The 24,452-nt window shown below is 48.1% G+C and overlaps 1 protein-coding gene across 3 annotated transcripts in view; it reads right to left on the bottom strand.

Moving 5' to 3' along the window:
* Positions 1-24,452, bottom strand: part of Schip1 (schwannomin interacting protein 1) — a 101,867-nt gene that overhangs the window by 27,872 nt on the left and 49,543 nt on the right. For 2 of the 3 annotated variants that reach the window (XM_042685675.1, XM_042685677.1), the window contains one exon: positions 166-284. In XM_042685675.1, coding sequence (XP_042541609.1) covers positions 166-284 — 119 coding nt within the window. Of the gene's footprint in view, positions 1-165; positions 285-13,212; positions 13,291-24,452 lie in introns of those variants that run through there. The other variant, XM_042685676.1, reaches the window with a different exon arrangement.

Genomic DNA, 24,452 nt, shown 5'->3' with positions numbered 1-24,452 from the left:
TGGCGATGAGCTACCAATAAACTAACAAGGGAGTTTTGAAATCTAAAAATGGTGGCACTGTGGAAATACAGCCACCCAAGGTCTCAAAAGATAGGTTTGGTCAGATCATCCGGTGACAAATTCACTACGTACGTTATCAGAGGATCAACTCAAAGGAGCACTCACCGAGAGGAGAGGCTTGGCTTCCCACTTTTGCTACAGCTGGTATAAATTCCTGGGCCATCGTCAAAGAAGCTTCCGAGGGCCAACTTCTGTCTGATAGACTCTCTCTCATTTTTCTGTGCCTAAAATTTCAAGAAAATAAAAAAAAAAAGAAGCTGTAAGCGAGGTGGGCACAACGCAACTACAGACAGCTCAGCCTGCTGGTTCCTAGGATGTAACATTAGATGAAAAAAATAAATAAATGGGGGTAGAGCCCACAGCATGTGAATTATTAAACACAGAAATTAAACCAGTCTTCTGTCTCCCATTTGAATTTTTCAGAGCCCTTGATAATCGCCAGTCTAGGTGATCATGGCCGCAGTGCTGAATGATCTTTGGGAGGAGAGAATTCGATTCCTGGGTACACTACTCTTTCTTCTCATCCGGAGAAGGGGGAGAGGAGGATAAATTATGGGGGGCACATGCTGCCTCCTTGAACTTATCTCTCAGAACCCAAATGTGGCTTTCCTCCAGATCCTGCCTTCTATCCCTTTCCCTATGCACTCAGCCCACATCTCCTCTGGTGGAAAAATGAACACCTCTGGCCACATGTGCAGGTCTCTGTGAGCGGCAGATGCCATAGCAAAGAACTGGAACAGAGCCCGGCCCAGGACACACACCATGCCGGCCTGCATTCCGCTTCCAGCAGAATGGCCAGGATCTACTGCATCCACTCAGGACTTAGCCCCTCTCCCCAAGCTTGGGATGTGAGGAACCCTGAAATGAATGTCTTTGGTCCCATCTGGTATGTCTGCCTTTTGCGCCATCTGCCTCCTATTCTGAAGAGAAATCAGATCGGCATGACAAGCAAAAGGGCTTGGGAAATGAACGATGCTACAGTGATCATTTGGGTAAGTTTATAATACTCTGCATCCCATTAAAAGCTCTATAAAAACTCACCATGCTGAACTTTTAAACCCTTCAAACAACAGGGGAGAAGATCAGAAATGAGTTCCTTAGTTAAAAATAAAACAAGTTCCCTCTCCCCTTAACAAATGAGTTAAGAGCTCTTGGGCTGAGTAAGACCGGGGGTTTGTGCTCTGTATTATCACAGAGGCCCTGAGAAGGACCAGTTTGTGCTCTGAGCAGGAAGGTAGAGAAACAGAGTAAATGATATTATGAACGCCGACCTGTGGCCTGAGGTGGCTCCTCTTACCCCTGGTCCCAGTGAGAGGTACTTCTGTGGACTGTCAGAAAGCGGACCTGTGCCAGAGCTAGAAGGGCAGCAGGGGAAGGCTGCTCTGCCTCATGTGACAGTTATGCATCACAGGTGGCTGTTTGCATTTAAATCCAATAGTTAATTAACGAATTAATTAATTCAGTTCTCCAATCAATCTGGCCTCATTTCAACAACTCCACAGTCACCGGGACTGGCGAATATCATATTAGACCATCCATCAGTTCTCAAATTCTAGTTTTGACAGGCTGCATTAGAACATCCTGCAGGATTTAAAAATCACGTGTGCCAGGGGTGGGCACTACTGGCTCACATCTGTAATCTGAGCTACTCTGGAAGGAGTGATCAGGAGAGGTATGGTTCAATGCCAGCCCAGGCAAAAAGTTCACATGACCCAATTTCAACCACTCAACTAGGTGTGGTGATGCACGCTTGTCATCCCAGCTCTTTGGGGAATGTGAATAGGAGGATTGCAGCTCAGGTCTGGTCAGGCAAAACACAAGACCCTATCTCCAAAATAATCAGAACAAAAAGGCATAGCTCAAATGGTAGACTGCCTGCCTAAACAAGTGCTAAGCCTCGAGTTCAAAACCCCAGTGCCATCAAAATAAACACAGGCTGTGTGGATAGATATTTAGGGTTAGTAGCTTCAAGAAGCACCACTATTCTCCTTTTCTCTAACACTTTTTAATCAACACGAGCATTGAAACACCAGGAACACAGGCTGAACTTTTGCAGTGTTGATCTACACAGAGAATGTCTCGGTCTACATATTTATTTAACACAGATTCGCCCCGACAGCCCATTGACTTCTTAATCCCCATAATAGTGTTAAGATTCTTATGATGTGTCCTCGCCAAATCAGAAAACTGACAAGCAGAATCCAATACTCAAGTAAAACAGGCTGAGATCTGAGGATCACAGTTTGAAGCCAGAACAGGCAGACAAATCCAAGAGACTCATATTTAATCAATCAGTGGAGGTAGTAGGTGTGGCTCAAGTGGGAGAACTCTGGCCATGTGTGAGAAAGAACATAAATGTCACTTGTAATCCTACCAATTACAGAGATTGCTGCACAACATTTTGGTACATTTTCTCTTAATATGTAAGAGTGTATGTATATGTGTGTATGTATATATGTATTTAGTGATATTAGGTCTTGAACTCAGGGCTTTACTCTTTCAGTTTGAGTCCTCTACCAATTGAGCCACACCTCCAGCCCAGTTTTTTGCTGGTTAGAGATGGAGTCTCAGGGACTCCTCCACCCAGGCTGGCTTTGAACCTTGATCCTTCAGATTTCACCCTCTTGAGTAACCAGGAGCACGGGGGTGAATCTCCTGCTTCAGCCTAGTTTTCTTGTTTCCTTCCTTCCTTCCTTCCTTCCCTCCCTCCCTCCATCCCCCCTCCCTTCCTTCCTTCCTCTCTCTCCTTCTATCTCATGTGTGCATTTTCTCCATGTTGGGAAGTCGAGGCTGTGCTATGATATCTTGAGAATTTTCCTTATGTCACTTCATATTCTTCAAGGCACACAATTTTATCTCAGCCTATCACCCCATCTTATAGTTCCCCTGAACAGTAAGCCATTTGGGTAGTGTTAAATTAAAAATACCATCTTTCCATAAATCCCTGCCCACATGTCTGGTGGCTCCCTGGAGGAGAGCTTCCTGGGAGGGGAAATGCTTGCTCAGCGGGGTGTGAATGGTTTGTGGGAGCTCTTGCCACATTTGGTCACATGGCTCTAGAGGAAAACTGTTCCAGTTCAAAAGCCCACCAGCCATGTGATGATGGCCTGTGCACACTACATCCATCCAGCCAGCAGGGGAAGCTTCCAGGGATGTTTTTAATTTTGTAGGCACAAAGTAGTAATCTTGACTCTCATGCCTTTGATTTTGCAGTGAGAGTAAATATTTATATGCTTCTGCTTACTGTTTTGGTTATTTCCTTTTCTCTGAATTACTTATTCCTAGTGTTGCTTCTTTTTCTTTTTCTTCTTTTTTCTGTCAGTTGTGGAGGTTGAACTCAGGGCCTGGGAACTTCTATGTGCTCAAGGTTAGCACTCTACCACTTTGAGCCACAGCACCACTTCTGTTTGTTTTTTTTTTTCTTTTTTAAACCAAAATTTGAGTTAAAAATATTTTATAGTAAAAGTATTTGTTCTTTTGACTTTTAATTCAGGTGTAGGAGGTAGGTTCACCCACTGTTAGATATATTTCTCCCTTTCTGTATATAAGAGCAGGGTATTCTGGCTAATGGAATTAGTGGATGCCACACAGGAGACTGAGTGTGAGCAGAGTTACAGATCTATTTCTCTTAGATGGCCTTTCCCCCTTGGTTGGTGAGTGTCCCCACCACAGGTAATCAGAGCCAGAGTGGTTCCACCATCTTCCCATCACAGCCAGTCTCTCTACATCCAGGGCTCACACGAACCTTCTGAACAAATGTGACTCCTGATGTTTCAAGTAATTATGATTCAAGTTGTGAGTAAAATAGAGGTTCTTCTCTGAAAATTCTAACAATTGGCCAGGTGCTGATGGCTCACATCATAATCCTAGCTACTCAGGAGGCTGAGGATCGCAGTTTGAAGCCAGCCCGGGCAGGAAAAGTCCATAAGACTCTTATCTCCAATGAACCACCAAAAAGCTGGAAGTGGAGCTGTGGCTCAAGGGATAGAGTGCTATCCCACAGGGCAATTATATCCTTGAAGCCCTCCTGCCCCTGAAATTCAAAGATGTTCCAGGGTAAGAAAAAGCAATGAAACCAGGGAAAAGGGAGAAGCTGACTCAAAACAATACTGTTTCGATGCACTTATGGCCAGTGGAGCCCTGTCCACGGCTAAACTGCCTGGGGAAAGACCTTCATAAAAGAAAATTAAAACATCTAAATGGATGTCATGGGCAGAGAGCTAAAGAGCAGCTGAGGAATACCAGCTCATCAGTAAGAGACAGAAAAGCTATTTACCAAGGGGAGAGTAAAAAATGCATGTGAAAATGAATCCTTACTCAGTGCCAGGCAATTCTGTCCACATTTATCCCGAGTTTCCTGCCGACAACCCTGTGTTGGAGATGAGGCTCACAATGACTTTGATAACCCAGAACACTTCCTGAAGGACACAAAATGGTCTTCCTCCCCCCCCCCCCCCCCGGGCCTGCCAGCCTACTGCAGCCCACAGTACTTGAGAAGAAGAGAGAGGGGCATTCAGGGCAGGAAATGCGGAGCAAAGTGCTCTGGGAGGGTGGGGATTGCCTATCCAATGTGTTTCTATGGGCCTTCAGAACAGGGCATGTGCGCATCCTTATACTGCACCTTCCTTTGTCTTCCTGCCTCCCCTCCCTGGCTCTGTCTTCCTACAACTTCCTTCACCTAGCTGGCGGCATCCAAGACATCCCTGAAACTCAGGCCACCTGGTTTTGAACATGCTTATCTGCATGGAAATTTCTAACTGGAAGATTGGGTATTTTTTGCATGTCCAAACGTTACTGAGCGGACTCTGCCCTTCTCAGGAACACACTGTGGGTGGGAAATGACATCCTCAACGCAGAGCTAAAGTTGCTGGAGCTCTACCCACAGCCTCCTCCTCCCCCTCACTACCACACTATGACGTCACCACAGAGGAAGCCCGGAGTGACCCGATGGCCCCCACAACCCACGGATTTATAGAAGCTTGGCCTGCAGAGTCAGGGTCCCAGTGGATGGACATGGCACAGTGCCTGGGGAAATAAAAGCAGATGTGATATCCTCAGCAGGGCTGGATGAGATCTGGGATGGATGAGAGGAAGATGTCTCCCCAGTGCCTGCTGCTGTCCACTCCTTTCCCGGATGGAGCTTCCCTCCTTCCCAGCTCTGTTTGCTTCTCCAAGTCCCTGATCACCATGGGAACGGAAATGGACTTGAAACAAACACATGGGAGGCACTCTCTTCTGCACCGGTGCCAGGCAACTCAGGCCAGGGCTGTTGGTGATCACCATGAATCTGGTGTGATGGTACCCAAGAAGTGCCAGGGTCAGGGGCTGCAGAAAGGGCTGGCCGAGGCGGAGGGCTTCACTGGCCCTGGGTATCTTCTATACGGGTGCTTCAGACCCGAACAGCAGCAGAGGCATCACTGCGGGCTCCCTGTGTGTGCAGGGCCCCAGAACCTTGGGTTTAACCAAGGGTGGACTGAAACCTTTCAGAGAACAGATCGTGTCTACGCTGCCATTTACAAACACACCCCGCAGTACACTAACTACACACAGCTTCACATCCAAGCAACGCAGAGACGGCGGAGGCGTGGAGTTCCATCCAAACCCTGAGCCACCCGCCGAAGACACTGGGCCCTCCAGAGAGCTCGGTAGCCATGGTAGGTCCTGGAACTAGAGTCCCAAGGGATGGCTTTGCTTTTCACAATGGTGAGAAGGAAAATAAGGAGCTGATGAGTAAGAACTTCCTAAGGATGATGGATGCATCATCCCAGAAGCCAGTAATGCAGTGGTCCTCTGGCCCAGGAGAGAATCCACGTGCCTCTCTCTGTGTTTGTCTCTATCTCTCTCCTCCTCTGTCTGTCTTCTGTCTGTCTGTCTCTCTCTCACACACACACACTGTCACATATTTCTTTTTTACCCTTCAAGGGTAATAAAATTGAATTGTTATGTATGTATGTAAGGAACTCCAATAATTGAAGTTACATTGCATAAAAACATCTAAGAAGCTGAGCACTGGTGGCTCACGCTTGCAATCCCTACCTATCAGGAGGCTGAGATCTGAAGACTGCAGTTCAAAGCCAGCCAGGGCAGGAAAAGTTATCTCCAATAAACCACTCAGAAAAAGCTGTTAGTGGCATTGTGGCTCAAGAGGTAGAGTGCTAGCCTTGAGCAAGAGCATAGGGGCAATGCTCAGACACTGAGTTCAAGCCCCAGGACTGGCAAAAACAAACAAAATGGAACAAAACCTCACCCATCTGACAGTCCTTTCCAACACTACTGGCTGGCAGTTTGATCTTTCCATAATTAGCATAAATTCTTCCCACACATGCGTACAACGCACTTGGCTCAGATTCAACCCTGGACCATTCGCACATAGAACGAAGAGTCAAGTCAGGAGCTGAATTGGACCATGCACAGCGACCTCTTGGAGAGGGCTGGGGCAGAGGGACAGGCATGCATGTCAAGTCCCCGGATGCTGCCCGTCCCTGCCGCTGGTTGAAGCACAGACTCTTCTCTGGAGCCCAGTAGATGGCATGAGCAGCAGGCTGGCCTCTCTGCCCAGGCCTTGCCAGGGCTCTGTACTAAGCAATTAATGATCCGCGTGTCTCAGCCAGTCCACTGCCTAGCAACATCTGGCAGCATCTCCATTAGTGTCATCCTCTGGGGACACGGCTGGGGACCTGAGGTCCTCATGGAAAGTGCTCTTCTGTTGAAGCTCTCTCTCTCTCTCTCTCTCTCTCTCTCTGCCTACCACCTTTCCCTCTCTTCCTCCATGCCCCCCCCACCCCCCGCCCAAAATGGCGGCTGGACTCTTACAAGCAGTTTTCCAATGTGGGAACTCCAGGGCTTTTAAACATCAGGAGCAATACTTATGTGTTCCCTAGGCAAATTTTCATCCAAATAAAAAAGAAGAGAGCTTAACTACACAGATGAGGCTTTCTAATGACTTTCTTATTGAGATCAAGCATGGATGTGTCACAGGAGCCAACTACAAAGCCACATTCCGTGAGCAAACACATTCTTCTGAACACTCACACCCCTGCAGGTCTCAAGTTCCGCATCTCCTTCCTTATTCCTGGGAAGTACGACTTTAATTACCGGTGGAAACAGAGGTGAATGGCAGAGTACCTCTGCATCACTAAAGGGACATTAAGTGATGGACACTTTCTTTTTATTTCTGGCGCCGCATCCTCCTCCTCCTGCTCCTCCTCTTCCTGCTCTTCCTCCTCCTCCTCCTCCAGCTCCTCCTCCCCCTCCTTCTCCTGTAGTACTAGATTTGAACTTAGGACTGTGTATTTGCTAGACCATACCGGAGGCCTTTTTGTTTAAGATGTTTTGAAATAACGCCCCCCCCCCCCTCCTGCCCTCCCTCTCCTTCCCCCTCCCTCCAGCCAGTCTGGACTGTGAACCTTCTGATCTCGGCTTTGGAGGAGACAGGCATGAAGCTCTATGTCCAGGCTTTGCTGTTGAGATGGTTCTCTTGAACTCTGTGTCAGGATTGGTTTCCAGTCTTGATCTCAGCCTCCTGAGTAGCTATGACTAGAGGTGTGAGCCATCACAACCGGCTTCTTTTTATTCTGCGTGACTGACATTTCCTACTTCAGATACTTACACCAAACACCCCACCCTGGCTTCCTGCCTCATCCTGAAATTCCAAGACCAGTACTCACAAGAGAGCTGAATTCAGAGATCCACATCCTCAGGAGACAGCCAGGGGAAGGATTGGGGTGGTGGATGGCTAGGGGAAGGGCTCTGGGGTGGTAGATGGCCAGGGGAAGGGCTCTGGGGTGGTGGACGGCCTGGGGAAGTACTGGGGTGGTGGACGGCCAGGGGAAGGGCTCTGGGGCGCTGCGTGGCTCCACCTGGAATGCTGGGGAGGACGGGGATGTTCGTTCCCAGCTGTGTCACGGGGAGCTGGTCCTCGTGGTACTGACCGCACTCCCCTGTGCAGAAGCCAACAATCAGGGGACTGTTGCGATGTCTCCAACATGGGACATTGTGTTAAGGAGTGAGCCAAACAGGTAGGGTCAAAGTTCAGTAGCCCTGGGCAGGGCTACTGTGTGGAAGCAGAGCAGCCCAAGCGCCCGGCAGGCAGACGTTTTGGCCTTCAACCACAAAGGCACACAGGGTAGGAAACAAAACGGTTTTCCGGTTTGCCCAGTGGCACCCCCAAACAAACTGCTGGGGCCCCCCAGCTCTCTTCGAGCTCTCAGATGACTGCCCTGCAACCTACATGGTGAGATGGGCAGTGTGATCTGGCCGCTATTTTTAACAGGTGACATCTTAGAAGCCTGTGAGCTCCTGACTAACGGCGGCATCACTGTCAGGACACAACGGTCCCAAACTCGCCCTGCCTGGTTAGGAGAGCGCCAGCCAGCTGGCAGGACGCCGGGGTCTTGGCCCACGCCACGGTGGACTCAGCCAGACACAGGCCCATGCAGGAGCATGGTGGGGGGGGGGGCGGGGGCAGGAGATCGGAGCCAAGGCCCCAGAGGGCATCTGCAATGTAGCACCAATGCCAGTTACCAAAACTCTGACTACCACACTTTCCCTTTTTCTTGGAACAAATGAGTCATGTCTATCTTATCAGTTGTTTTCACAATTTAATGGAATATTGTATAGAAAGCGCTGGGCAGAGTCGCTGGCACAGAGATCCTTTATTGAATGGTGGCTGGTGGTAAGAGCAAGAGGAAAGGTGTGGGTATGGTGATATGAAGAGTAGGACAAAGGAAAAGAAGAAAAGAGTCAGCAAGTGAATTCATGGTTTTCAGAGGCTAACAAGGAGGAAGATTTGGGGGTGACTGCTAAAGAGCACAGGGTTTCTTTTGGGACGATACAATATCCTGGGCGTATGTGGCAGCTTCTACAAGTGCATGAATATGCGACAAACCATCATGGAATCAGACTGGTCTCCAACCTGTGAGCCTCCTTTTTCTGCCTCCTGAGTGCAGGGGTCAAAAGGCATGCAACATTATGGGCGGCTAAGGGGTAAAATTTTATGTAGGTGAATATGTCTCCATTTTCTAAAACCAGTCACAAATAGATGCAAAAATGAGAGAGCAGGAGGCCCGGGGGATCTGCTAATAGAGGGAAGGAAGAAGCAGAGGAGGAGAAGCCGGGAAGGGTGTATAACATGGGAGGGGGTGCTGACTTCCTGCATGTGCAGGTGTGTGTCAAGAGCAAGAATAAAACTAACCGTGTACTTGGTGTTTAAATCAGGACACCTTGTTGCCTGAAATCCCCACTCCCTGACCATGCTGGCTGATGGAGGCAGGGTAGCACAACAGAGCCCTGAACCCGGAGCTGGGCGGCGTCAGACGTTTACACGGGACATATGTCAGGAGGTCCTTCCCTTTGCGCATAGCATCCTGGTCCAGAGAGTGGGAGAGGTTTTTCCCTAGGTGGCTGAGGTGGGCTGGGCCTGGGCCCCCATCACTGAATGTGGCTCTGCAGGCGCATTTATCCCTCTGGGGCAGAAGACGGGAGGGTTAATAGAGGTCGGCGGCTGCTTTTCCTGGGTAATTGTGTGGGGAGGGCCCAGCGCGCGTCTGCGATGGCAGCTGGCATTCTGAGTCCTGTTTATTGCAGTTTATCTCCGGCAGTCATTTCCACTCACCTTTTAAAAAAACATGAGGCGCAGCTGTGGCTGCGCTTTAAATATTGTTCCTCCCAGCCTTTTAATTTTTTCACGGGGTTCCTCCCTCCATCTTTCATGGTAATTGGAGGCACTCGTGGCAGGAGAGCCAGCACCCTGTGGCATGCGGCCAGGCGGGCAAGGCCGGCTGGGTTCCGGGGCCACCCCACAGCCGCTGTGCATGCTGGTCCCTCACGTGGGAACGGGAGGTCCAACTGGCCTCTCTCATTGGCTCTGGGACAAAGCTGGATCCAGTCTTAGTATGTGTACCATATTAAATAGTAAACATTTCAGCCAGGCACCAGTGGCTCACGCCTGTCATCCTAGCTACTCAGGAGGCTGAGATGAGGATCATGGTTCAAAGCCAGCATGAGCAGGAAAGTCTGGGAGACTCTCGTCTCCAATGAACCACCAGGAAACTGGAAGTAGTGCTGTGGCTCAAAGTGGTAGAGCACTTGCCTTGAGCTGAAGAGCTGAGGGACAGCGTCCAGGCCCTGAGTTCAAACCCCATGACTGACAAGATAAATAAATAAAACATTGTCTTTTCTCTTTCCATTATTGTCATTTGCATATTTCCCAACACAATGTAGTGTGCAAACGCTGGATGTCCGAACTGGCTTCCCTGGATGGACACTCCTATAGTCTCCTTGGGGGATGATCGTGGGGTGCTGATGGCCACCTGCGTCTTGAACTTGCGGATCTGGGTGGCTCTTTGCTGAGGAATCAGAGGCTTCTCTTAGGAAGGCAGGGATGTAAGGGACCTCTCCTCCAACTCCCAATCCTGCGATGATCTCCGGCGCTCTTCCTAAATACTGCTGTCCCTGTGCTGCTGAGGCCAGCTTACACTCCAGACCCAACAAACCAGAGGTCTTTAATGAAACATCTTCCTTACAAGCCGGATCTTCCCCAAGGCAAAGGACGCTGCGTCATTCTTTCCTTCCTCTGCCCCGGTGGAATCTAATTTTAGTCCTTGCACAGCGACCTTTTCCCCAAAGGCTGTTTGTCGGACTTTTAAACAGTCCTGCTAAACAATCCCTACACATGTGTGGTTTTTATTAGAACCGGCTCAGGGCATTCTATGGCACCTGGGGGTAACAATTTGTCAACTGCTCTTGACTACCCACACCTCATGTGAGAGGAGAGTAACATGGGAGGTAGAGTTTTTAATCTGGATTTATGGGTGTTTTATTCTGTATAATATCATATATATGCATATATGTATGGAAAGTGAGTGCAACTTCTGAATCAAATATATGTACATTAGAAGCACAGGCTCCCATACATTTTACTGATGGATCCAAGACTAGAAAACCCAAGGGACTTTTTTATTTTTGTGCTCATCCTAGGGCTCAAACTCAGGACCTGAGCACTGTCTCTGAGTTTGTTTTTTTTTTTAACCTTAAGGCTAGCACTCTGCCACTTGTGCTACAGCTCCACTTCTGACTTTTTGGTGGATAGTTAAGAGGTTAAGAGTCTCATAGACTTTGATGCCTGGGCTGACTTTGAACTGCAATCCTCAGATCTCAGCCTCCTGAGTAGCTAGGATTACAGGCGTGAGCCACCAGAGCGCAGCAGGGCTCTTTTTATAGATGACATCTCATTTTTCTATTTAGCCCACCGAAGAGCCAAAGTATTAAGAGAAAAAGGCTTAGTCAAGGAAGATTCTAATTAGATTAAGTGATTCCTCTACCAGGCAACTGTTTTCCTCATGCTTTTATGAGGAGACGCGAAGGCCGCCTTGTTACTGGAAATCCTTACAACCCCAAGCACCACGAACACCTCCTGGCAGCTACCATTGTGGACGGAAGGTTGAAAAGCACTTGTCTGAGATAGGTGGTTGAAAAACAGAAGACACGACGGAAGGAGTCTGACAGTTGGGACCAGAACACCGCCAACCATCCTGGAACTTTCCAGACACCTAGGAGTTTCACCCAGTGGCGTTTTGTTCTAACCTGCTGGGGATTACTGCTGCTCCCTTTGTTAGAAAACAGGTGACAAAACCCAAGTCTGTTCTGTGGTTGGAGCTTCCCAGTTCCCCGAGGCCTACATTCAGGCGGCTTTGGTAGCACAGTGTCTCAGGTTGCAGTGTCTCTGCGTGACTCACTTATCCCTGATTTCCTCTCACATCTGGGTTTGCTCCCCCACACGCCTCTATCGTGAATGGGTTAGCAGTTGTGATAGAACGCAGCATGTCTCCCATCATTCCTCAGGGGGAACAGGTTGACACTTCACTATCTGAAAAATGGATTAGTGAAGAAAATCGTGGTCACGTGTCTGGCACCGAGAGCCGAGGAAATATGAACCCGGCACAGCCGCTATGCCAGAGCGGGCCAGCAATCTGACTGATGGCAGAGTGTCTCTTTCCCACCCCGTCTCCCGGTGGGGAGGGGACAGCAGGGTGGTGTTACCATTTCAGAACTCCGCACCTCTCACCCTGACCCTCGGTCAGTCTCTTCCTGGGGAAGCACGGCCCAGTGTGGCAGGCCACTGGGGCCGCTTGCACACTTCAGTGTGACTTTCTGGAGAGCGAACCTGAGTGAAATGAAGTGTATACACAAAAGAACTCCCAGAATCATGTGCAATCGCATTCCTACACGAGCCTTTGTAGCACACAATGCCGCATCTGATGCTATTTAAGGTACATAGAGAACTTCCTACAGTTCACACTTGGGGGAAAAAGCAAGCCAATAGCAGCTGAGGGAAGGAAAACTTCTGCAGCAAAGGTTACTGTTGTGAACACTGGTGGAGAATTGGCAGAGGGGTCCTCGGCTGCAGGGCCGGGGCTCTGGTGTGGACAAGACCTTTGTCTCAGGATCACCCTGCTGTGAACTCCACTGCACTTTGGGCAAATAACAGGAGGGGAAGAAAGCGAACCAGTGTTTAGCCTTCTGGGGAGAGACAGGCATATACTTGTAGTTCCATCTCCTGACCTCACCCATGTAACTAAAGCTATTCTTAGTTAGACCCATGATTACTAGACAGTTACCACATAAAACAAGCCCAAAAGAAATTGACCAACTTGGTCAAAAGAAAAGACAAGCAGGAGAATTAGCAGATTATTTGAAGCAGCTTAAATAAAAATCCCTAAACTTCTTTGTAAAACTTTGCATTTCTTTCCCAATCATTAAACGAGGTCAAACTTACTAAATGAGTCATTCCAGTAATTATTTATTTTAGGTGAACTCTCAATATAGGAATAATTTAACAAATTATTTCCACGTATGTGTATATATATGGCCTACTAAGCAATGACACGCGTAGCAGATGTTTTTAAATTCAGAGTAACAATACATATTACTGCCATAATACGTTCATGACCATAAGTTGAGCGAAAAACAAAACAAAACAGAAAGAGCCCATCTAGCTACACACCTTTGATTATGTATATTCGGTTTCCTGACTCCATTAGGCCAGATGATCAGAGTGTGGAATTTGGCCACTCCACAAGGCGCTCTTTCTCCCAGTTAGAAAAAAAAAAAATCCAACTGTTGATAGACAAAAGAGTCCCCCCTCCCCCTTACCTTCTTATAATTCCCCTCCACATCCCAGGGGGATTCTTGGCCAATGACGTCATCCATTCCATCACTGTCCCAGTTCATTCTTCAACTCTGCAGAATTCCCCTGAAGAATCGCCTCTCCTGAAGCCTGACAGACCACAGAACCACCTGCCTGGGAGCCTGGCGACTGCTCATGCTGACCCGGAGCCCGGCCAAGTGTCTGTCCGGCCGTGGTGTCCTTACCCGCTCTGGCCTGCAAACACTGCCCCCAGAGGCCTCCCTGGGTGCTCTCAGGATCTGGCAGCAAGCTGCTGCCTGCTCTGAGCTGATTGTAGAGAAGCCAGCCTTCCTACCATCTGCAGTCACCTGCCCCGGATTCCTCTCCACAGCACCTTTCCAGTTCCCAAGAAAGGAAAAAAGGCCCGAGTTTCAGTCAGCTGACTCAGCTCCCCAGCCCAGGGCCGGCACACTGGGGCTCTGCGAAGGAAACCATCTTATTCTAAACAGGGTGGACTGCGTGGGATAAAAATAGATGCGAAACCTTCCAGCTTAGACCTCCCTGGGCCAGGAGCTGATGAAACCGCAACCGGATTTAAAGGCCAATCTGCAGGACAGATGCTTGCTGTCCCCACCCCGATCCCCTAACCCCTATCTGATCATCTCTTGAAATCACATGCAAAAGTGTCACCTTGTGGGAGGAGGCCCACGACTGAAACTGATTTCTCACCTTCTGCCCCCCAGCCGGTACTTTGTCCTATTAATATAGGCAAGAGAAAAAGATCCGTCAACTTTTCTTTAAAATTCAGCCAGTGGCGGGCTTTGTCACAAAAGCCCGCGTTCTTTTCTGTGGCTCCCTTCACTGTTTTCCCACGGTTTCTGGGCTTGCTTACGGCTTTATGTACAGTGAAGAGAGGAGCACTGGCGGAGAAAGTTTGCATGCAAGAAGCGGACAGAAGTGTACGCACAGGGGAGTGCATGCACACATGTGTGCGTGCGTGTGCGCGTGCGCACACACACACACACTCTGTGGCCACAAGCTTCAAAAAAGAAACCCCATTATTATTTCCAAAAGTGTTTGCAGGAAAATCGAGCCGCAGAAGCATTCTACGTCTACTCTGCACCACCAGCTTCCTCTCCAGCATGTTCCCATCTACCTCTGCAAAAGCACCGCCCCTTAAAACCGGCCAATATAGTCTCTTGAGAAACACTAACTAGAAAAGAGTTCTAAAAGCAAAAATTCCACTCAACATAAGCTCCTGGCATCTAAATACCTGCTCCAAAGCTCACCATCAGGGATGTACTCATCTGTCTCCATATCTTATTTAAAAAAATTATAAATCTATATGCCATTTGTGGCATAAGCATGTCCTTCATTGCTCCTGGTAGCCCTGCCCCCTCCACTTCTAGAAAATGAACGCTTTCCTCAGCAGACCCCGCTCCAAACGCAAATCCTCTCATCCCCTCCTCACCCCACCTGCCTCTGCTCCCAGGGGTGAACCCCACATTTGTAGAGACTGACAGTGACAAGCGATCTCTCATGAGCTGTTTATTATTATTATTGTTGTTGTTATGTGGCTTGTCCTTGGCTGGGAGATCACCCTACTTATTGTCCTCCAGACTTCACTGTAGATGGTGTGTGTGTGTTCACTATTTGGAGGAAGTGCCGAGACTCAATGCTCCTGGGGTAGAACGATCTCTCCAAGGCTGGGGCTTTGGGTTTAATGTAAATGCTCTACTTTGAGGGACCTCATGTAGCTTAAACCTTGCTAAAGAAGATTAGTTGAAATGAAAGAAATATGCGCTGTCTTCCGTGACGTGTAAGCACCTAGCATGAATCACTACCCTGTTGAGAGACTGCGAATGGATCAGGTGCTTTCTCCACATCCTTGGAAACAGATTATTCTCAGTTGCATTTTATTTTACTTTTTTTGCTGGTTGTGTGGCCCAGACACTGCCCCTGAGCCTCTTTATGCTCAAGGCTAGTGCTCTATCACTTGAGCCACAGCACCACTTCTGGCTTTCTGGTTTTTGAGTAGTTAATTGGAGATGAGTCTCTTAGGGACTTTCCTGCTTGGGCTGGCTAATTTTTAAAACTTTTTTTTGTTGGTGGTGGGGCTTAAACTTTGGGCCTGGGCGCTGTCCCTCAGCTCTTCAGCTCAAGGAGAATGCTCTACCACTTGAACCACAGCACCACTTCACGCCTTTTCTTAGTAGTTTGTTGGAAAGTCTCACAGACTTTTCTGCCTGATCTGGCTTTGAACCATGATCCTCAGATCTCAGCCTTCTGAGTGCATTTTCTTTTTCTTTTTGGTTCTGGTCGTGGGGCCTGAACTCTGGGCCTAGGTGCTGTCCCTCAGCTCTTCAGCTCAAGGCTGGAGCTCTACCACTTGAGCCACAGCACCACTTCCGGCTTTTCCCCCCTGCTTATGTGGTGCTGAGGAATCGAACCCAGGGCCTCATGCACACAAGGCAAGCGTTCTACCACTGAGCCACTTTCCCAGCCCCTGCATTTTCTTTTTATAGAATGGAAAAGTAGTCTGGCAACAAGCATTCATCATTATTCAGCCATTTTCTATATGAACTGTGAAGGGGCTGGAGGTGTGGTTCCAACGGTAGAGTGCCAGTCATAAGAAAGCCGAACTTGAGCGTGAGGTCTGATGGGGGAAAAGATCCTAATTTACTGTATTTTCTCCTTATAATTTTCCTGCCTTGGATTCATGAGTGCTGGGATTACAGGTGTCTGCTTACACCATGTCTGCTTACAGCTTTGAGGGCTTTTGGAGGGAGGGGGCTTGAACTCGGGCCTCCTACTTGTTAGTCTGGCACCCTACTTCTGAGCTCTGTGCAGTGCTGGGGTTCACTTTTCGTTGCTCTTGTTTGTTTGCTGAGCTGGGGTCTTGCTTCCTGCTCCAGTAGCACCTAGACTTCGATGTGCCTGCTCCTAGACTTCCCACCTTGCTGGGATGGCAGGTGGCACCACATCCATCCTCCTGCTGTTGTAGGCTCTCTCAGACTTTTCCGCCATGGCTGGCCTGGCACTGTGGGCTTCCCTTCTCAGCCTCTCATGCAGCCTGGATAAAGGCGTGCACCATGTGCACAGCTCTGGATTGAGAAAGAGTCTTGTGAACCTTTCTATCTGCTTCAAGCCACCATCTTCCCCTACTCGTCCTCAGGCGAGGGTTACAGGCATGAGCCACTGGTCCCAGGCCTAAGCTGATAGCTTTAGGTATCTTACCAGGGCTGGAGATTTCCAAGATTTTGTTATTTACTTCATGGTAGTTGCTGGCTATAGGTTGTTAAGTGGATTTGGATTAAACCAGGTAGAAGATCACAATTCAAGTAGTGGCTTAAGAAGCAAGAAGTGGTGTAAGGATCAGTCCAGCCTTGGCAGCGGTGCCATTTTCAAGTCCCTACAGCTTTTGAAGCTCTGGGCTCTACAGGGCCCTGGGGCTTTGCCTCAGAGCTCTCTTGAGAGGCTGCTGGGGGGCGGGGCGGGGGAGAGGCAGGGGAGCAGTCACATCAGAGTACCCCACTTCAGCCAGAGCAGACCTGTTACCACTGAAGCATGTGCACAGCTGACTACAGCGGTCAAGCACTAGCATGAACTACTAGCATGCAGAACAAACTCTGTGTGTGTATGTGTGTGTGTGTGTGTGTGTATATATATATGTGTTGGTCTTGAAATGTTTGTGAGACTTTTATCTCCAATTAACAATCAAAATAAGCTCCACTTCAGTGAAGCTGTGGCTCAAGTGGTAGAGAGAAATAGTCTTGAGCAAAAAAGATCAGTTCTCAAGCCCAGAATTCAAACCCTAGGTCTGGCACCCAAAGCAAAACCCCAAAGCCCCAGTGTTTTCCCCCATCCATTCCCTGCAAGCTTAACATTTAGAAGCACTGCCTTAAAACTTGGGGGGGGAACATCAATCACTTTGAGCCATCATCTTTCTATTTCAGACCACGTCCAGGCAGGGTGGCAGGACTCCGACAGATGAGACAGAATTCAACATCACCATGGCGCAATGAGTGGAATGGGCCACTGGGAGGTTCTCTAGTTGCCTTGCATGCAGGGAGAAATTGGTCGTGGGCATTCATCCTGCAGGAAGCTGCCCCAAGTTCCTCCTTGCAGGCTACCCTCTCTTCAAATGACAATGAGCCGTGGCCAAGCCGAAGACAGGCCCGGCTGCTAATGCTGTTCTTTAGCACTAGAGCTTATAGCCACTCAGATCCCAAGGCTGCAAGTGCCTCTTCCCAATTCCCTTGTCTGAAATTCAAGGGCTGGAGTGAAGGGCTTTGGTTTCCTGTCTGTCAAGCCATGTTCTGAATGGCAACTCGAATTGCCCACATGAGCTAAGGCTTTTAAATGATCTTTATCAGCCACTGGTGGAAGTGATTGACTGAGAACAGGGTCCACATTGCTGGGAAATCACTTGTCAGAAACCTCAACTTCAGCCCACTTAACCCTTCCAGCTCTCCTTTCCCCACACTCCTTCATCCCTGAGTTAGATTTCTAATTGCTTTTCCAATCCTTTTTCTTCTATGTAAATCTCATCTTTTCAATGAAGATATTCCGATACCTAGAAAACACATCAAAATTTGCAAGTCACTTCTGTGTGTGAGTGTGCGTGTGCGTGTGCGTGTGTGTGTGTGTGTGTGTTGGTTCTGGGGCTTGGACTCAGGGCCTGGACACTATCCCTGAGCTTTTTTGCATAAGACTAGTGCTGTACCACTTGAGCCACAGTACCACTTCTGGCTTTTTGGTGATTAACTGGAAATAAGAGTTGCACATATGTTCCTGCCCGGGGCTGGCTTCAAACTATGATCCTCAGATCTCAGCCCCCTGAATAGCTAGGTGTGAGCTATGGATACCTGGCCCAGATTTCTTTTTTTCAATGGGCTTCTCAGTATACATTAAAACATTAAAATAATGGGATGGACAGGTACAAGACAGTGGGGTTGGGACCAGGCAGGGTCAATACTTTGCCATGGCACATGAGAAGGCTGTACATCTCTCTGCCCAACTAAAAATCTGAACACATACACAAAAATTAAGTCACCGGCAGCCATGCAGCTGTGACAGGGCCACGCTGTGCCTTCCTTCCCGGAACTGCCCTACCCTTTCTGCTCTGCCATCCTCTGATGCTGGCTTTCTTTCGAAACCAAGCAATTTTGTCCAATTACTTTCCATTTCAAGGAGCTGAGTAGCTGCTGATGTCCGTGTGCGGCACGCAGGGGAACACTGCATTCACCAGGATTTCAACGTTGCCGGTAGTAGAGAGAATATAAATAAGCAGTGGGTTCTGGTGACACTGGATGTGGTTGTATTAAGGTTGAACTTCCAGTTGTTTGTGAAATGGTGATTAGTTAACAGAGATTTTTAGATACATGGACATAAATATATATGCAGATACATATATGTACATATGTGGATACATATATGTAGATGCACACACGTGCATGTGGGGTTTCTACTCTCCAAAGGGTGTTGGCGCACTGATAATGTACCATACAGACAGCTCCGTTTCCTTTTCATCTTCCATCCACACCGCCTTTCTACAAGAATATGCTACCAGACCTCTGGCTTCAAATGTCTTACCTGTTTGTTTCTTAATAGCACTTTTAGTTCGTAAGGTATTAACATGTGGTTTGAGCCCCCATGTGGTGGTACTTTAAATAGGAATGATGTACGTCTACAATTCAAATTTCAATCAGGCCCATAATGAAGCCCTGTTGATTGTTTCTTTTTGGTCTATTAGGCACTTACAGTCTGTTCCCTTTGTGGGAAAACATATAAATTAAAATCTAGATATCTAGGCTAAAAGCAAACATAGAATTAACATCCCAAATTATTTTCTTAATTTTGAAAGTTACCATCTCCTCAGAGAAACATAATTACATCGCAACAGGCAGAGAACAATTATACTTTAACTAGGCAATGCAATGAAAACAGCCATGCATGGTGGCTCATGCCTATAATCCCAACACTCAGGAGGCTGGGGCAAGAAGACCCAGAGGAGCCCAGCCTGGTCTAGGTAGTGAGACCCTGTCTCAAAAGAACTAAAAAAGAAGAAACACCCTTCATACCGTTAACTAGGAAGACAAATTCTTCATCAAAAAGAAAACTCTGAAGGATAATAAAGAAAACAACTTCTTTGATTGTATATTTAACTCTGAAGGATAATAAAGAAAATAACTTTTTTGATTGTATATTTAAAACCTGTATCCAAACAGTGCACTATGATGTTTTGAACTTCCCTTTTCATTTCAATGAATTTTTCCCCCGCTGTGGATGAAACCACGCTTTTACTTGGCAGAATTTAAGAATAAATTTGATACCTGTTTTCTCACAAAAATAAGAAATTCAGGGATATGCACTCATTTGGCCTATAGTTGACAGAAACAGAATAGATTTCCTCCCTTTGTTCACCATTATATGACCTGCTAGCATCTAGGCACGAAGGGTTATATATGGCTTTCTTCAGCAAGAATTCCAGGATATCTTTATGAATGACTTAAACTGATACATGCCTAGGTTTTATCATTTGAGACCAATACAGGCCATCTTTGGCTTTTTGGGCTGGGTGTGACCAGTTCCATTAGGCAGAAACATTTTGCCCCAGAAAATTTGATATTCTATTAGGAAATAAAAAACCTCTCTCTATGGTAAAAGGATAGAGTAACATGTTGTCAGATTCAATACAGTAACCAAAGGCAGCTTGGAGATGATGACCTGCCTTAACTAATCACAAATTATCATTATTATCATTATTATTATTATTATTTTGTGCCAGTCCTAGGGCTTGAACTCAGGGCATGGGCATTGTCCCTGGGCTGTTTTGCTCAAGGCTGCTGCTCTATCAGTTGAGCCACAGCTCCTCTTAGAGCTTTTTGCTCGTTCATTGGAGCTAAGTGTCTCATGGACTTTCCTGCCCCAGCTAGCTTCAAACTGTGATCTTCAGATCTCAGCCTCCTGAGTAGCTAGGATTACTGGGTGCGAGGTGCCTGGCTAACTGGAGATATCTTGCAAAGGAGCGTGGAGACAGACAAGGAGTTTCATCTTGACCAAGTTCTTGGGGTGGACATGCAGGTATGAGGGCAATTCTCTTAATGCATGGTTTCTGGGAAGGCTGAGCCGTCTGTGTCTCTTTCTTGCATTTGCTTTCCCCCTCTGCTGCCCACCATGCCACAGCACACGTGGGAAGGGCTGGCAACTGTTGTGCAGCTCGGCTCCCTGCCTTGCTGGGGTCAGCTCTCCTGCTTCCCTGCATTGACTGGACCTTCTCTCCCAGGTTCTGATGAGAAACCTGGATCTTGCCACTCAGAGACGCTCTAATGGTGGAACATGCAATCTCACCCAACAGATGTCTGTGGGGCACACACTCCATGTTTGAGAAAGAGGTAATTCAAGGAAAGAAAGCAAGAGGGAATTAAAATAAGGCTCCTGTCTTGCATAACCCTTGTCTAGTGGGACAGGCAGGCTTACATGTAAGTGGTCAGAAGGAGGAATTTTGCAGGAGGTGGCATCTGAGCCTGCGTAGGCTGGAAGCAGGTGGCGAGGGGGTGGAGGCATTCCAGCCTGATGCATCAGAGCCAAGAACAAGAACAGAGGGCAGTGGGAACGGGAGCCGGGGCTGCAGGGCTCAGATCTCAGTGAGGCCTCGAATGCCAGACAAAAGGGCTAGAGTGGAAAACAGTGGAAGATTTCTGGCCTTCTCCTGACCAGGCGTGTTGGAAGAGGGGACAGTGGGAGTGTCCACACGGGCCATTTTGCCCTTTCTCCTTCTGTGTGTCCATTCCCACCACTGGCTAGGAATGCCAGCACTGTGCTCTGTATCTGAGTTGGTCATTTAAACCACAGCAGGACGAGCATGAAGGCTGCCATTGTTTTCCATGCTCACTTAGCCCTAAACAAAACTGCAGGGGAAGGGAGAAAATACTTGCGAGATTTTTTTTCTTAAAGCAAAATGGACATTTGACCTAAACTGGTGCTAACAAGTTAACAATATTTCTAAGCTATCAGAGACCATGTAGAGGAATTTGGCCTTTTGAAGGCTGCTAGGCCTGAAGCTAGGAGCAAGGATCCTCCCTGAAGAGGCTGGCTCCCTTCCCAACGCTGGGAAATACAGCTTGATGGCTCTCTCTTCTAATGGGGCTAGGACCCAAAATGACAGCCCATCTCAGTAACACCTGGTTACTGTGAATCCTTTGAGGGAGGAAAGTACTGGAATATGACAACAACAAAGCATTCTTAAAGACAAATCCCACAGGTTGAAAGAAATCTGGAAGAATGATAGAATGGGTGTCTCTGATGAAGATGCACTATATTCATAAATTGATAAGTTGAATTAAAACCCTTTTGTAAAACAATTTTAAGCTAATAAAAAAACCTCTCTGTTTCATCGCAACCACCTATTATATAAACAGTAGTATGTAAGAACCAACTGCATTTCTAAGTAGTGGTAAGGAAGTGTTGTGAGTGAAATGGTGTACCATAAGGGACTCTTACCAAACACTTCTTATGGAGAATTGGTGGCAGGGAACTCTTCCTGTGTGCTAACCAATCTGTGTTTGTGCAGAATGGTTACAGTGGGAAGTAAAGGGGTAGGACATATGCAAGGCCTTTATACCTTGGCCAATTTATATATAAAAACTGTAGGCCTGGCCATCTGTGTGACGACTTGGTGACCTATTCTAAGCAGAGGGAACAGAGATAAAAATTCTTGTCCTCTCAGCGGGGCATGGTGGCTCACCATGTAATCCTGGCTACTCAAGAGGCTGAAATCTGAAGATTGTGGTTTGAAGCCAGCCCAGGCAGGAAAGTCTGTGAGATTCTTATCTTCAATTAACCATACACAAGAAAAGCTGGTTCAAGTGGTAGAGTGCTAGCCTTGGGCATAAAGGCTCAGGGGACAGTGCCTTGAGCCTTGGTCACAAACTGACGCGTGCGTGCACACACACACTCAAATTCCTGCCTTCAAGACGCTTATGTGGAGCCAGGAAGGCAGAAGAGAGACCAAAAGTTCAGTAAAATATGCACTGTGAAAGATGGTTGATAAATGTTAAGTATAGAACTAAATCAGGGAAATGTAATAGGAATATTAGGGTTGATCTAGGAAGCTGGAAGCTCAGGGTGAGTCCCAGGCCTCCCTAAGAAGTGACACTGAGCAGAGTCCTGAAGAAGGTAAGACAGTGAGGTATGGGGTAGAGCTGCCCATGAAACACAGGATGCTCAGATACACAGCAAATCATTGTAGGGCTAAGTATGTCTCCAACTCTGCAGGTTATGTGCTAAATCTGGCAATCCTGCAAGGAGGGTGAATGTTTGTCAGAAGGAAACCCCAGGAAAGGTCCCCCCAAGAACGGCATTGGGGAAGGGAAGACATGAGGACTCGGAGGGTTCTGGGGGGGGGGGGGAAGGTCCTGTGGCCTTGGGAAGACCTGTTTTTTTCCTCTGAGCTGGATGACAAACTTAAAAAAGTTGATCTGTGAGACATGATCTGATAGAGGTTTCACGAGCTTGTTCGGTGCTGCTAAAGGCCATGGAGCAGGAAAGGGCAGGAGCAGGTACCACTTTGAGGAAATGTGACTTCCAGATTGCTGATCACATATAGAAATCATCTGTCTCCAAACACAGATGCATCAAAACAGGTGCGGCATTTTGGATGGCATGGTCCCTCCTGGATTCATGAGTGAAGATTTCTCCGTACCTCTTGGAAAGCCTCGTTATCAGATAGGAAAGTAATCGACCTTCCAAGAAAAGCCTGTCATCTCATTAACTGAAAATGTCTCAACCACTGCTCTACCATTCTTTAAACATAAATAAACAAGCTAGGCATAGAATATTGTGTGCCTGTAACCTTAGCTACTCAAGAGGCTGAGGTCTGAAGATTGCGGTTTAAAGCCAGCCCTGGCCGGAAAGTCCAAGGGACTCTTATCTCAAATTAATTACCAAAAAAAAAAAAAAGTTGAATGTGGAGCCTGTGGCTCAAGTAGTAGAGAGCTATCCATGAGCAAAAAAGCTCAGGGACAGCGCCCAGAGCCCGAGTTCAATCCCCAGGACCGGCACCAAAACCAAATAAACAAAAATGAAAAATGGATAAAAAAATAAAAAATAAAGGGGGAAGTTTCTTGAGGAAAAAAAAATCTAACTCTTTATCATTGACTAAGCTAGGAGTTAGAGAAGTCCTGCTTTCTGAGTGCAGTCCCTTGCCATCCAGCAGGGCTGTAAAGGGAAGATTTCTAAGCAGGATTAAGACCATGTCCCTGCTTTGGAGGCTATGTTTAAAGGAAGCATTTCAAAAGCACAAGCCAGGCAGGTAGCTGTATTATAAAGCCCTGTGCGGATGCCATCTGTGAATGATTACTCCCCCCAATGCACTTAATTTTATTGTGGAGATAAGCAATAAAGACTTCACAATTGCTACACACCATGTCACTGTAATAGTGGGGTTCATTTAAACCCAAATCCATTTTTCGTCTTTGGCTCGGGCAACCTCTCCCCTCTAGATGAAATGGCTGGGTTTGGCTACTTTTTCACCTTCCCCAGACGACACATTCGCCATGATGAAAAGGCCGAGGAAATGATTTTCCAGTTACCTGCTCTTCAAATCAGAAATTACATAACTGCTCTGAGAAGGGCGGAGGCAGCCTCCTTCAATTCCGATGGTTGCTGGATGGATCACCTGCAGCGGGGCAGGGCCAGGCCTGGTGCAGGCCCATCGGCCCCCTCCACCCAGTGTGAGGCAGGGCGGGGCGGGCGGGGGGGGGGGGTTCACTCCGCCACCCCGTCCTCCTCCTCCTAGGGGCAGAATGGTCACCAAACCCGGGCTTTCACGCAGGAACCTGCCTGGCCTGCAGTGACACCACTCCCCCTGGGAAGCCCGGTGGGGGTGGGGGGCGGGGAACCTTACAGGCTGGGTGTTTGCTTAGCCAGTGTGCTGGGCCTGGGGCTGGGGAAGCGAGGATTCCCCGGCATCCACGCGGGACCGGGGACCGGGAGCCGCCCAGGGGTGAGGGACACCTGCCAGTGGCTGGCCTCCCCTCGCCCAGGGCCCGCGAAGTTCCAGAACTGGTGTCCCCAAACTCCTCGCGCTAAAAGCCACCTCAGAGCATCCGCCCTGCAGGCCTCCCAGCGCGGCCCCCCGCGCGTGGGGGTGTCCCCACGAACATTCTGGAAGCCCGTTGACGGGGGGTGGGGGGAGGCGATCGGGCGGCAGTGGAGGGCAGAAGTTCCCCCCACAGCTCGGAGCGACCCCCCCCCCCACGAC

The sequence above is a fragment of the Dipodomys spectabilis genome, unplaced genomic scaffold (assembly GCF_019054845.1).
Source record: "Dipodomys spectabilis isolate Male_0828 unplaced genomic scaffold, ASM1905484v1 ptg000095l, whole genome shotgun sequence".
Lineage (NCBI taxonomy): Eukaryota > Metazoa > Chordata > Mammalia > Rodentia > Heteromyidae > Dipodomys > Dipodomys spectabilis.
This window is presented reverse-complemented; position numbering and strand designations above follow the sequence as displayed.